This window comes from Carcharhinus amblyrhynchos, chromosome 4, assembly GCF_965287045.1.
Source record: "Carcharhinus amblyrhynchos chromosome 4, sCarAmb.v2.hapA, whole genome shotgun sequence".
Taxonomy (NCBI): Eukaryota; Metazoa; Chordata; class Chondrichthyes; order Carcharhiniformes; family Carcharhinidae; genus Carcharhinus; species Carcharhinus amblyrhynchos.
The window spans coordinates 132,625,787-132,638,583 of NC_137327.1; the positions used below are offsets into that span (position 1 = coordinate 132,625,787).

The 12,797-nt window shown below is 46.0% G+C and overlaps 1 protein-coding gene across 1 annotated transcript in view; it reads right to left on the reverse strand.

Moving 5' to 3' along the window:
• Nucleotides 1-12,797, reverse strand: part of LOC145342476 (uncharacterized) — a 363,690-nt gene that overhangs the window by 33,231 nt on the left and 317,662 nt on the right. Inside the window, exons 33-35 of the mRNA XM_080188038.1 lie at nucleotides 10,744-10,860; nucleotides 4,590-4,771; nucleotides 1,237-1,300 (exon numbers count right to left, since the gene is read on the reverse strand). Coding sequence (XP_080044164.1) covers nucleotides 1,237-1,300; nucleotides 4,590-4,771; nucleotides 10,744-10,860 — 363 coding nt within the window. The remainder of the gene's footprint in view (nucleotides 1-1,236; nucleotides 1,301-4,589; nucleotides 4,772-10,743; nucleotides 10,861-12,797) is intronic.

Genomic DNA, 12,797 nt, shown 5'->3' on the forward strand with positions numbered 1-12,797 from the left:
CTATTTGGTCACCTCTAAACCTTCTCTGTTCCAGGAAGGCCTGCCTAAACATTTCCAACTTCTCCTCATAACTGAAGTCTCTCAGTCTTGGTAACGTTCTCCTTAATGCCGTCCTGAAGTGTGGTGCTCAGAAATGTCCACAGTGCTTCAGCTGAGGCAGAACAAGTGATTTATAAAATTCTAACATGGCCTACTTGCTTTTAAATTCTTTTCCTCCCTTTATAAACCCAAAATAACCTTGCTATTTTTTTAACCACCTTGCTCAGTAACATTCACAGCTGTCTAGTGCATTGATGTCTGGGGGATGTGTGCCAAATGAGCGTGAAAACAGGAGAGAATCAGACCCATTTTCTCAGAAAGTTTTCAGACACAAACTTTTGGTACTTATTGCAAGAAAGGAGGCAAAGTGTGAATCACGCCAGTAGATGGAGTGAATGCAATCTATTTATGACAGAGTGCCAGCTGCTCACACTAGAGGGCGCTATCGCGCGCACGCACACCTCTCTGTTCTGTGCAACAGAACACAGCTATCAGTCACCACCCCCACCTCCCAGTATTGCCCCGATAACCTCTCCCCAAGTATCACCTCTCCCTGCCCCGGCATATCTCTCCCCCCCAGCTTATTGCCCCAATTCCCTCCCTACCCCAGCCTATCCCCAGCAAATTACCTCCCCTATCCCCACCCTCGACTGATCCCCTCTTCCACCCCCTCCAGCTGGTAAGATCACCCCCTGGGTCTCCACTGATGTTACTCCAGCTCCTTCAAAATTCATGGAGGCAAAGGTTTGCTCCTGTGGTGTTAGCCTGTGATCCCTTAGTCACAGGTTTGATTCCACAATCCACTGGCTTCCCTACTCTTAAAGTTGGTGGAACTTAAAGATACTCACTCAGGCTAGTATCACCAAGCAGAGTGCATCTTAAATCCAGTGTCGAGCAAAACGAAAGCAAATCTGTAAGTCGCTATAACAATTTGAGGAGAGATTCTGGTGATAAAACCAATGCTTAATATATGGGAGTAAGAGTGGATTCGGAGCAATGTTTCCCCAAGGCTACGTTGATGTGTGGTGACAGAGAAACGCATCACACAGACAGCAAACAATCAACCTTCCCTTTCAGATATGTGCAGGAGTAGCCTCAAAGCAATCTTAAAGGTACCAAGTGATGCAACAAGCAAGCCACACATAGCAAGGACAAACAGGAGTTCACTTTGGTAAGCAGAGCTGGCCAACTTCTTACCTTTTGGACCAACGAGACCCCTTTCTCCTTCGTACCCAGGAGGACCTGGTGGACCATCATTACCCTGTTAAATATAAAGCATTTAAGAACATAAGAACATAAGAAATAGGAGCAGGAGTAGGCCATCTGGCCCTTCGAGCCTGCCCCGCCTTTCAATAAGATCATGGCTGATCTGTCTTGGCTCAGTTCCACATTCCCACCTTCTCCCCATAACCCTTAATCCCCTCTCTTATCAAAAACCCATCAACCCGCGTCTTAAAAATATTTAGCGAGGCAGCCTCCACCACTTCAACGGGCAGAGAATTCCAGAGATTCACCACCCTTTGAGTGAAGAAATTCTTCCTCAACTCCTGTAGCGTGTTTTAGATTAATATATAGCATCTGTGGCCTACTTTTACATCCACTGGAACATCCTAACATCTTAAACCACCGCCCAACCTGTGGAAACTTTACTCCAAATGCAGTATGTTTATCAGTGATCTAATTTATAATGATTACCATGAACAGCCGATTTGATAGCCTGCACAATAATGTAGAATACTACGGCATCATTGTCTGATGGCATGATGCCATGGGGCGCAGGCTTCATTATCCTTAGGACAGGACGATGGCGTAATTGTTAGCACTGGTGCCTCACAATGCCAGAGAGCCGGGTTCAATTCCATCCTTGGGTGACTGTCCGTGTGGAACTTGCACATTCTACCCCTGTCTGTGTAGGTTTCCTCCGGGTGTTCCGGTTTCCTCCCACACTCCAAAGTCAGGTAGATTGACCACAGTAAATTGCCCTTTGGTGTCCCAAGATGTGTAGGTTAGATGGATTAGCCATGGTAAATGTGTGGGGTTACAGGGATAGGGTGAGGGAGAGGGCATGGGTAAGATACTCTGGCAGTGAATCGGTGCAGACCCGATGGGCCAAATGGCCTCTTCTGCAAGGTAAAGATTCTATGAGAATGGTACTCTTTTGAAAATGGTCTCAGGACACCTTTGGGAAATGTAAGATGCCCCATAGGATTGATAAAGTGCCCTCTGGGATTGTTAAAAGTAGACATGAATGTGCATATAAAGTGCATAAGCTCATTGGAACTGTCAAGTCCACTGGAACTATCAAGAGAACTGTCAGGGCAGCTGTCAAGAGGACTGCAAAAAGAACTGTCAAAAGAACTAACAAGAAAACTATCAAGAGTAATGTTGAGAGAGCTGTCAGGATAGCTGTCAAGAGAATTGCCAAGAGGCATGTTGAGAAAAGTGTTGAGAGATCTATCAAGAGGACGGTCAAAAGAGCTGTCAAGGTACCTGTTGAAAGAACTGTCAAGAAACCTCTCAAGGTAGCTGTCAAGGTGGCTACCGTGCTGTCAATTGGTTTAAATCTCCTGTCCTTTCAGTTAAAAGAAACAGTGGTCCCTGTCCCTTGACATAAGCCTGGAAGTTTTCATTACAGGATTAGTGCTGCATGCTTGATTTCACAACCTTTCATTATCAAGACATTTGTCAGTTCATGGTTTGAAATGACAGCTCCAAGTAGTTATAAACTCACTGATGTGGGACTATGAATACACATGTTTGTTTTCATAAGGGATTAATGTAAATGTAGTGCATGGGTCTTTATCAATTAGTTTTTTTTAACCTAACAGTGATGTCGTCAATAGGCACTTAAGATGCATGATGAATGGCATGATAGATATAAAGACAAAAGATGGTGGGTAGGGGCATGAGCTGGCATTACGTTGGCAAATGTGGGGCTGTAAAAGACCATGGAGATGGGTGGAGTGACACTGAGAGCATGACGGTCCATGGGGAGGGTAGGAGAAAAAAGGTTGGCATGGAAGGCATGAGAGTCTACGGGGTTGGGTGAGGGCATGAGATGCCATGGATTGGCATGGAAAGGGGATGGAGAGTGTGTGAGGATGGGAAGAGGGTGTGCGGTGTGAGGGCTGCTTTTCGTTTGTTAATTTTCACAGTCTCGACAACGTTCCCTTTTGCACAACCCACCTCTACCCCAGGCAGGCCTCTGATCTCTTTCTGGGGTTACCCACCATAGCTCCCATTTTCACCACCTCTCCACGTTATCTGTCCAGAAGTCTGACCTTCAGGGGCACTTTTCCCTGGGTCAATTACGCGGCGTTGGGTATTGTCCTGACTTTGCCCTCCTAACCCGGGAACGAAAATTTAGCCTAAAGCTTTTATCTATTAGTGTTGATCAGTCTATTCAGTGTTCTTGCGCACAAGTGAACCAAAATAATTTGATGAAACCTCCTCAGAGGTCTACAAATGGGAACAAAGAACGGAAAGTCGCAATGACAATGATGTTAATCGGGATGGGGTGGGTGTGGTTGTCCTGTTATGTGAACAGGTCCAGTTCCTGGTATGATGTTGTACTTGTACAAAAGACCACAAACACTCGCTTTGAGCTGAACCTGATTTCTATTTGAAATTCCCCGATCTTTGGCACTGTGTTGGCTGAATTCAAGCAAAATTACTTCGAGAAGCACTGCGCAATCTAGCAGAAACTCCGGTTAAACATATCAACGGTTATCTCCAGCGACATATATCCTGTTCCTTTTTTAAAAAAAATCTCCAAAGTACAGATTACAGTCGTAAGCTGGCTCAGGAGTCAATCCCTCCCCCCACCCCCCGCACTGTGTGGGATAATATTCAATGAAACTGATCAAGGCAGTCCCAGATTTGAATCCTGGTCTGTGCCAAGATAACAAATCAGCCAAGGTTCCCCATTCCTGGTCAGCTACCCAATGCTGGAAAGCGTTCTGTGATAGGCAAGCAAGAAACAATCATGCATGAAAAAGCCAGCAGTGTGTCAGAGTGGCATAATTTGGTGTGGCACTCTTGTCTCCGAGTCAGAAGGTTGTAAGTTCAAATCCCAGTTTGGAACGCAAAGATCTAGGCCGACACTCCATCCAAAACTGAGAGGGTGCCTCACTGTTGGTGGTGCTGTCTTTTGATTGAGACATTCAGCTCAATCGCGGTCTGCCCACAGGGAGACATACAAGATCAAATGGCACTATGTTGAAGAGAAGAGCAATTAGCCCCACTGTCTGCACCAAACTAACAGTACAAATTGATTGGCTGGTCATGACCACATTGCTGTTTCTGGGAGCTTGCTGTGCGTAAATTGGCTGTCGTGTTATTCCACTGCATCAATGATTACTCTGTAAAGAAGTAGTTCATTGCGTATAAAGAGCTCTGGGATATCTTGAGGTTGTGGAAGGTGCTATATAAATGCAAATTGTTAGCTTATCTTCATTACCTATCAAATTCCACCCCCATTATAATAAGGGGGTAGGCAATTGGAAAGAAATCTTTGCAAAGAAGTGATTTACACTGAACAGGATCCATACCTTTTCTCCCATCATTCCAGGGAAACCAATAATGCCGATTAGTCCTTTCGGTCCTGCTTGTCCTGGTGGTCCAGGGAATCCAGGACGCCCAGGATCACCCGGCCTGCCTTTGTCACGTCCTGGGAGGCCCCGTAATCCTGGGAGTCCAGGGGTACCGGGTGGCCCCGGGAAACCTTTGTCTCCTGAAAAAAACAATTGGAAAATTGACTTCCTCATTTCAAATGAACACCATGGGGTGGAGTTTCCACTGTGAACAACAGGCAAAGAGGGCACAGTGTGCCCAGATTCTCACCCATTGCAAACATTGTTCTTCTCAAAGTCTCCCACAAACTCATTTGCATATCATTAAACATAAAATCGGCCATGAACCAGTGCAACTGGGTAACATTTAAATCTTCCCCCTTCTCTAAAATAAATTAAAAGATATTCCTTGATATATTTAAGAGCCTTAATTTGCAGACTTTGGTTAACATATTCAAAATTGAGTTTGCCACAAATATTGTTAAACGGTGGCATGGTGGTTAGCACTGCTGCCTCACAGTGTTAGGGAGCTGGGTTCAATTCTGGCCTTGGGTGACTGTGTGGAGTTTCCCCTTTCCTCCTTGTCTCCCTGTGTTTCCTCCGGGTGGTCCGGTTTCTTCCCCCAGTCCAAAGATGTGCAGGGTAGGTGGATTGGCCATGCTAAATTGTCCCTTAGATGTATAAGTTAGTGGAGTAAACAGGTGAGATTATGGGGTTAAGCCTGGGTGAGAGTTGATGTGTGCAGACTTGATAGGCCAAATGGCCTCTTTTGCACTGTAGGGACTCTATGAATGCCAACATTTCGTGAAGTACAGCGAAGGTTTGATCAGGCTGATCCCGAGGATGACAGGACTGATGTATGACTAAGTTAGGATTGTTTTCACTGGAGTTCAGATGACTGACGATGGATCTCACAGAGGCTTATAAAATTCTAACAGGTCTAGACAGGATAGATGCAGGGAGGATGTTCCCAATGGTGGGGAATCCAGAACCAGGAGTCACAGTCTGAGGATTCGGGGTAGACCATTTAGAATGGAGGGGAGAAGGCATTTTTTCACCCAAAGAGCGGTGAGCCTGTGGAATTCATTTGCACAAGAAGTAGTTGATGCCAAAACATTGAATGTACTCAAGAGGCGGCTGGATGTAGCACTTAAGAACATAAGGAATAGGAGCAGGTGTAGGCCATCCAGCCCTTCGAGCCTGCCCCGCCATTCAATAAGTTCATGGCTGATCTGAAGTGGATCGGTTCCACTTTCCCGCTTTCTCCCCATAATGGGATCAAAGGTTAGGGGGAGAAAGCAGGATTAGGCTATTGAATTGGATGATCAGCCATGATCATGATGAATGGCAGAGCAGGCTTGAAGGGCTGAATGGCCTTCTCTTGCTCCTATTTTCTACGTCTCTATTTAACACAACATTTTAAGTGACTGGAAATGACTTTCTGAAAAATGTACAGAACTATTTGCTGGTTAAATTGGGTTACAATTGTCTCAGTATATTCAATGAAAAATATTTTAATAGCTTTTAAACATGTCCATCGGTGCCAGTGCACTCAGAAGAATTGTCTTAATTTTTGAAGCTTTCCCGATGGCCTGTCAATGAGTGCAAATAACGTTTACAAATAATGGAAGTAATATTTAAGTATACAAAGCAATTCTCCTTTTCATCTGGAATTGCAAATGGTGGATTCTTGACACATAGGGGTGAGTTTTACATGTCCTTGCGAGGTGGGATCATGGGGGGGGTGGGGTAAAATCGGCGCATGGGGAACGAGACAGGAAGATCAGCTTCCCAATCAAATTCCGACATCAGGGAATTTTACGCATGAGATGGGACTAGCTTCAGACAGGTTTCTTGCTACAGGGAGGTCGGAGATAAATCTGAATACTGACATGGTCCATTAGTGGCCATTTTACCAGGCTGCCACCATTTTGCCAAAGGGCGGATCAATTCTTTACCAGTTGGGAAGCTGGCAGCTGAACGCAGAATTTTCCTGCCAGCCAGCTGTGTTTTTCCAGCCGCTGCCCAGACTCTGGGCTTTGTGATAAGAATCTGCCCCGAAGTGCTTCTCTGAAAGCCTGCGCAGGTATGTATTTTTGGAATGTCCACAGTAAATGGACAGGCAATGGCTTAGTGACGTTATCATTCGACTATTAATCCAGAAACTCATCTAATGTCCTGGGGACCCAGGTTCAAATCCTGCTGATGGTGGAATTTGAACTCAATAAAAAATATCTGGAATTAAGACTGACCATTAAACCATTGTCAATTGTCAGAAAAACACATCTGGTTCACTGATGTCCTTTCGGGAAGGAAATCTGCCATCCTTACCAGGTCTGGCCTACATGTGACTCCAGAGTCAACATGTGGTTGACTCTCAACTGCCCTCTGACAACTAGGGATGGGCAATAAATGCTGGCCAGCCAGCGACGCCCATATCCCACAAATGAATAAAAAAAGCAGGAGATAAACTTTAAAGCAACTTAAGTTGAAATGCTAAAAATTCCTGAATGCCTCCATTCATTAAAAAAAGCCTCTAAAATAAAATACGTTCAAAAACCTAAAACGCCATTTCAATGCAAATGAAAAAAAGAACATTTGCCGACTGATTTTTGATTGACTACACAACATCGAGTGGTTGAGTAGGTCAGTGCAGGTAGTAGTTGAAGTCCCAGGATGGTCTGCACCAAACAAGGTCTGCCATTAGCTGGAGACCAGGGTTTCAGAATGGGAGCCAGCAGCCAGGAGACAGAAGATGGTGGCAACTGACAGAGAGGGCAGGTTTCTGCCAGGACAGAAAGCAGCGTAGGAGCCAGGCCAGAGTGAGGAGGAGCAGCTTAAGTCTCCAGTTCTGGCAATGGACACCAGGGACATTATGAATAGAGTTAAAGGCTAGGAGTGGGTGCCGGGCAAAGGTTGACTTGAGGATTGAGGGCGAGAGCAGCACTAGGGAAAAGGTATTGTAAACAGGAAGTCTGTGGCAACTAATGTTAAAGTGAAACTCTCAACATTAAATGGATACGTTGACACTGCCTAATGAATGACATCAAAGCAAAACACCATGAAGCGAGTCAATATTAAACATGTGCTTACATTACCTCGGGAGAGCTACAGGCTAAGGGATAAATTCTGTCAAAAAGACTTTCAACAACTCTTACAATCGAGTTGGGATCAAATATAATTCTTTACATTCAATTGGATCCATCTGAGGAGGTTGAGAGAAAGGAATCTTGATCTTTGGGTAATCTGAGGACTCGATAAAACTGGTGGATGGGCAGTGCTAAATGTGTAGGGTTATGGGAATAAAGTGGAGAAGAGTAAGATGCTTTTACATAAAGTCAGTGCAGATTCAAATGGCCTCCTTCTGCACTGTAGGGATTCTATGGTTCTTCAGTGGGTGCTTGGAGCTTAAGAGTCTCTGCTCAACAAATGAACAGAATCTATCGCAGCAAGCAAACAAACTTAAAGAAAGAGGAGGCCAGCTCTTCGACTGGCGAGCTGGAACGTCAGAACCTCGCACACAGGACTGGCATAGCACTTGTAGCTGGTCGATAAACAAAAATGTTGTGACTGACATGGTGTTTGATAGGATGAAGATTAACACAGTTCCCCAAATCGGACCAAGTTCATCAAGAGAGGTTAACTGAAGACAAAAGAAAGCACATGTTCATCGAGCATGGGAAGAGTTCCGGGGCATTGTGGGAGCAAGCTGGAAGCTTTGCTGTTGGGATCTCATTACTCTCGATGATAGGATCCCTCGCAAATTATTCAGAACATGTTCTCTCCATCTACTCCTCAACTCAAATAAGGCCAGTTAACCGCTTGAGAATCTGTATTCCTCAGTTGTGCTCCAACACACATGGCCTATGAGGTGTTTGACACTGCTATCACCAGAACCCCAAAATTGGAATATCTTTATAACTACTGGGAGATTTCAATGCAAGAGTTGGTGCGGACCACAAGACAATGGCCCTCCTGCTTCCAACATGGCCTGAGAATAATAAATGTTTTATTTATTTATTAGTGTCACAAGTATGCTTACATTAACACTGCAAATGAAGTTACTGTGTTGTCACACACTGGTGCCTGTTCAGGCAAACTGTAGGAAAATTTAGCATGGCCAATTCACCTAATCAGCATGTCTTTTGGGCTGTGGGAGGAAACCGGAGCACCTGGAAGAAACCCACGCAGACACGGGGAGAACATGCAAACAGAAAGTGACCCAAGCCGGGAATTGACCCCGGGTCCCTGGTGCTGTGAGGTAGCAGTGCTAACCACTGTGCCACTGTGGATAGAAATGTGTTGAGCTTTGTGTAACTGAACCAACACAAATCAAAAAATAACCACAACCGCAAGATCCCAGGATAGAACGGTATGGTTAGTCAGGCACTGTAGGTAAGATCCGATCATCGTCATTGTACAGTCAACATCGACAAGAAGAGAACCGCATCCGGGTGTGGAGTGTGAGAATCTGTTACAACCTGGAAATCAAATGACTGTCAAGCACAAAGTCAAAACACTCTTGGTTTGAGTGAAATACACTGTAAGGATGGAGGTAATTTGACAATAGGTGGCATCACATTCATCTACTCAGGAGATCAAAAACATGAGAAAGGTGTAGGAACCCTCCCAAGATCAAGATGTTTCAAAAGGTGTGCTGGGTAATGGGGCTATCTGGCACAGAATGATTCTGGTACAGGACATGGGTCTGTCATACATGGCACATTAGTTTTATTGTGCACCTTATTTATTTTCTTCTTTGTGGCAGGATTTATTTGGCAGTAACCAATCCTCCTTTGCTTTGACTCATTCCCCTTTGTTGCTTCTTTCCTATCTGTTGTTTCTTCTGATACAATTCTGGAAACGGGCTAGTTGTTCTCCGGCTGCCGCCATATAAATATTTGTACGTGAAATGGAAAAGACGCAGAGAGAGGAAAGGCTAAAGGCAAAGGCAGAGGATCTGCTTCATTGCGTTAATGAGGCACGATGGCACAGTGGTTAGCACTGCTGTCCCACAGCGCCAGGGGCCCGAGTTCAATTCCGGCCTCAGGTCACTGTCTGTGTGGAGTTTGCACATTCTCCCCGTGTCTGCGTGGGTTTCCTCCGGATGCTCTGGTTTCCTCCTACAGTCCAAAGATATGCAGGTTAGATTGACTGGCCATGCTAAATTGTCCTTCAACGTCAGGGAGATTAGCAGGGTAAGTACCTGGTGTTACGAGGATAGGGTCTGGGTGGGATTGTTGTCGGGGCAGACTCAATGGGCCAAATGGCCTCCTTCTGTACTGTGGCGATTCTATTCTATTCACAGCATCTAATGGTGGACCTCTCTACAAAATGTGTTCTCTATGAATAGACCAGGCCTCAGGCCACCGCTGCTCAGGATTCTGAGATTTATCAACTACAATTAAATCTTTAATAAAGTATAAATGTTCAAAGCTTTCTTTGGAGCAAGGGGAACCAAGGCCCCAACTCCACGATCTCAGTGGCCCTCCCAGGTGACAGTTACGGGATCTTGATCCTTCTTGTCTCTAATCGATAATTGCTCCCTCTAGAGGCACAACAGAAACTAGCAGATATGAAGGGGGCTGGGATGCTACTCTGGGACTCTACTAGGCCTTTCTGAATGAGCACACATTGCACATAACCGTTCTCAGAGATAACAGCTACAAACTACAATTGTCACAGGTAATTCAGAAGAATGAGGGGAGATCTTATAGAAACATATAAGATTATGAAGGGAATAGATAAGATAGAAGCTGTTTCCACTGGCAGGTGAAACTTGAACTAAGAGGCATGGCCTCAAAATAAGGGGGAGCAGATTTGGGACTGAGTTGAGGTGGAACTTCTTCACACAAAGGGTTGTGAATCTGTGGAATTCCCTGCCCAGTTCGCAAGGATAGCTAAATTTTTGAACAGTGAAGGAATTAAAGGTTATGGTGAACGGGAGGGTAAGTGGAGCTGAGTTCATGAAAAGATCAGCCACAATCTCATTGAATGGTGGAGCTGGTGCGAGGGGCCAGATGGCCTACTCCTGCTCCTGGTTCTTACGTTCTTCTTACTCGACTGGCACATCCCCCTCCGTCAAACTGCCAACTTCAATCGGAGTACGATTTTAAAATGAAAGAAAAATTACCTCTCGGCCCAGGAAACCCTGTATTCCCTCTTCTGCCGGGGGTGCCTTTCTGTCCGAGAAGATTACTCGGCACAATGTAAGGTGGAGATCCGGGCAATCCACTATCCCCTCTGTCACCTGAAGGAAAATGAAGAAAGCAGCTATAAACAGCAATCAAGCGGATCGAAGGTCCTACCAGGAGTTACGCTGACTCACCAACATGACTCCATGAAGACAAAGACAATAATGCCAGGTCTGGATAAGCCTCACAGAGATCACCCAACCCCCAAACCACCCCCCCCACAACACGCCGCAGTGGAGGAGGAGGGTTACCCCACCCCTGCCAGAGCCCCCTTGGCACTGCCCCTTCATGTGCCCACATGGCACTGGCCCCTGGCGCTGCCAGAGAGCAATGCCCAGCCTTGTCCCTCCACATCCAGGCCTGCAGGCACTTCCGCACCACTGGTGTGGTCACCACGACTGGAGGTTTTCACTTTGGAAAGCCCGTAGTGATTCGTGCCAGCGTAATGTTACACTGCCAAAGGGGAGGATAATATCAGAGCGTTCAAGGATATGGGACAAGTGCTGGAAAATGGGATTAGTGTGACGTTACCGGTCGTGATTGTTGCTGCAGAACATGATGGGCCGAAGGGCCTTTTTGCACCATATGACTCTACGACATCATGGGGTGAACACTATAACATTAAGCTGATTAAATATATTAAAATGTATTTAAATTAGTGGAAATCATGCTTGCACCCTCACTGGTCGCGAATCTGATTACATCGGGGGGGGGCGGATGGAGAAGATCTAAAACTGAGATCTCACTGGCGCAAGTCCCGTTTTTGGCCTATTGTGAGATTTAGTGGTCATTATGGGATTTACGCCCATAGCTCACAGGGCCCCCAAATCACGGCCATCGTGCGCCTACAATGCGTACACAAGAGATGCACTGAATGAGTTACCCTGACCATTGAATGGGTAACCCCAGGTACAGAGCAAGTCTCCTTTGTGTCATGTGAGCGTACCTTTTAAATCATGGAGCTTACAGCCTCAGTGATGTCAGTAGGGGGCAGGGGGTAGGTTTGGAGCTAAGCTGTGGCAGTCAGGTGACAGGGCTTCCAGTTTTGTTTTAGGGAGTGTGTTTCAAGCAGTTTAGCAGCAAGCTAAGAAGCAGTCTCTCTCTCTGTCCCTGTTCTTCTCTTTGTTTGGTTCTGAAACTATTATTAGTTAGTTGAAAGAAGGACTTAGTGCCATCCTGCCTTAAAGAAGCTGCATATAAGAACATAAGAACATAAGAAATAGGGGCAGGAGTAGGCCATCCAGCCCTTCGAGCCTGCCCCGCCATTCAATAAGATCATGGCTGATCTGTCGCTGCTCAGTTCCACTTTCCCGCCCTCTCCCCATAACCCTTAATCCCCTCTCCTATCAAAAACCCATCAACCCGCGTCTTAAAAATATTTAGCGAGGTAGCCTCCACCACTTCAACGGGCAGAGAATTCCAGAGATTCACCACCCTTTGAGTGAAGAAGTTCCTCCTCAACTCCGTTCTAAACCGCCCCCCCTTTATCTTGAGGCTGTGCCCCCTAGTCCTATTGTCTTTTTTGAGCGGGAAGAGTCTTTCCACCTCTATCCTATCCATCCCATTCATCATCTGATACGTCTCAATGAGATCTCCCCTCATTCTTCTAAACTCTAACGAGTACAAGCCTAGTTTATTCAGCCTCTCCTCATAGCTCAACCCCCTCAACTCCAGTATCAGCCTAGTAAACCTCCTCTGCACTCCCTCCAAGGCCAAAATATCTTTGCGCAGGTGCGGCGCCCAAAAATGCACACAGTACTCCAGTTGCGGCCTCACCAATGCCCTATACAGCCGCAGCAAGACCTCCCTACTTTTATATTCAATCCCCCTCGCTATGAAGGCCAGCATCCCATTCGCCTTCCTGACCACCTGCTGCACCTGCAAGCTGGGTTTTTGCGACTCATGCACAAGGACCCCGAGGTCCCTCTGCACCGTCGCCTGCTGCAGTTTTTCGCCCCGTAAGTAATAGTCCTTCCTACCATTCTTCCTACCA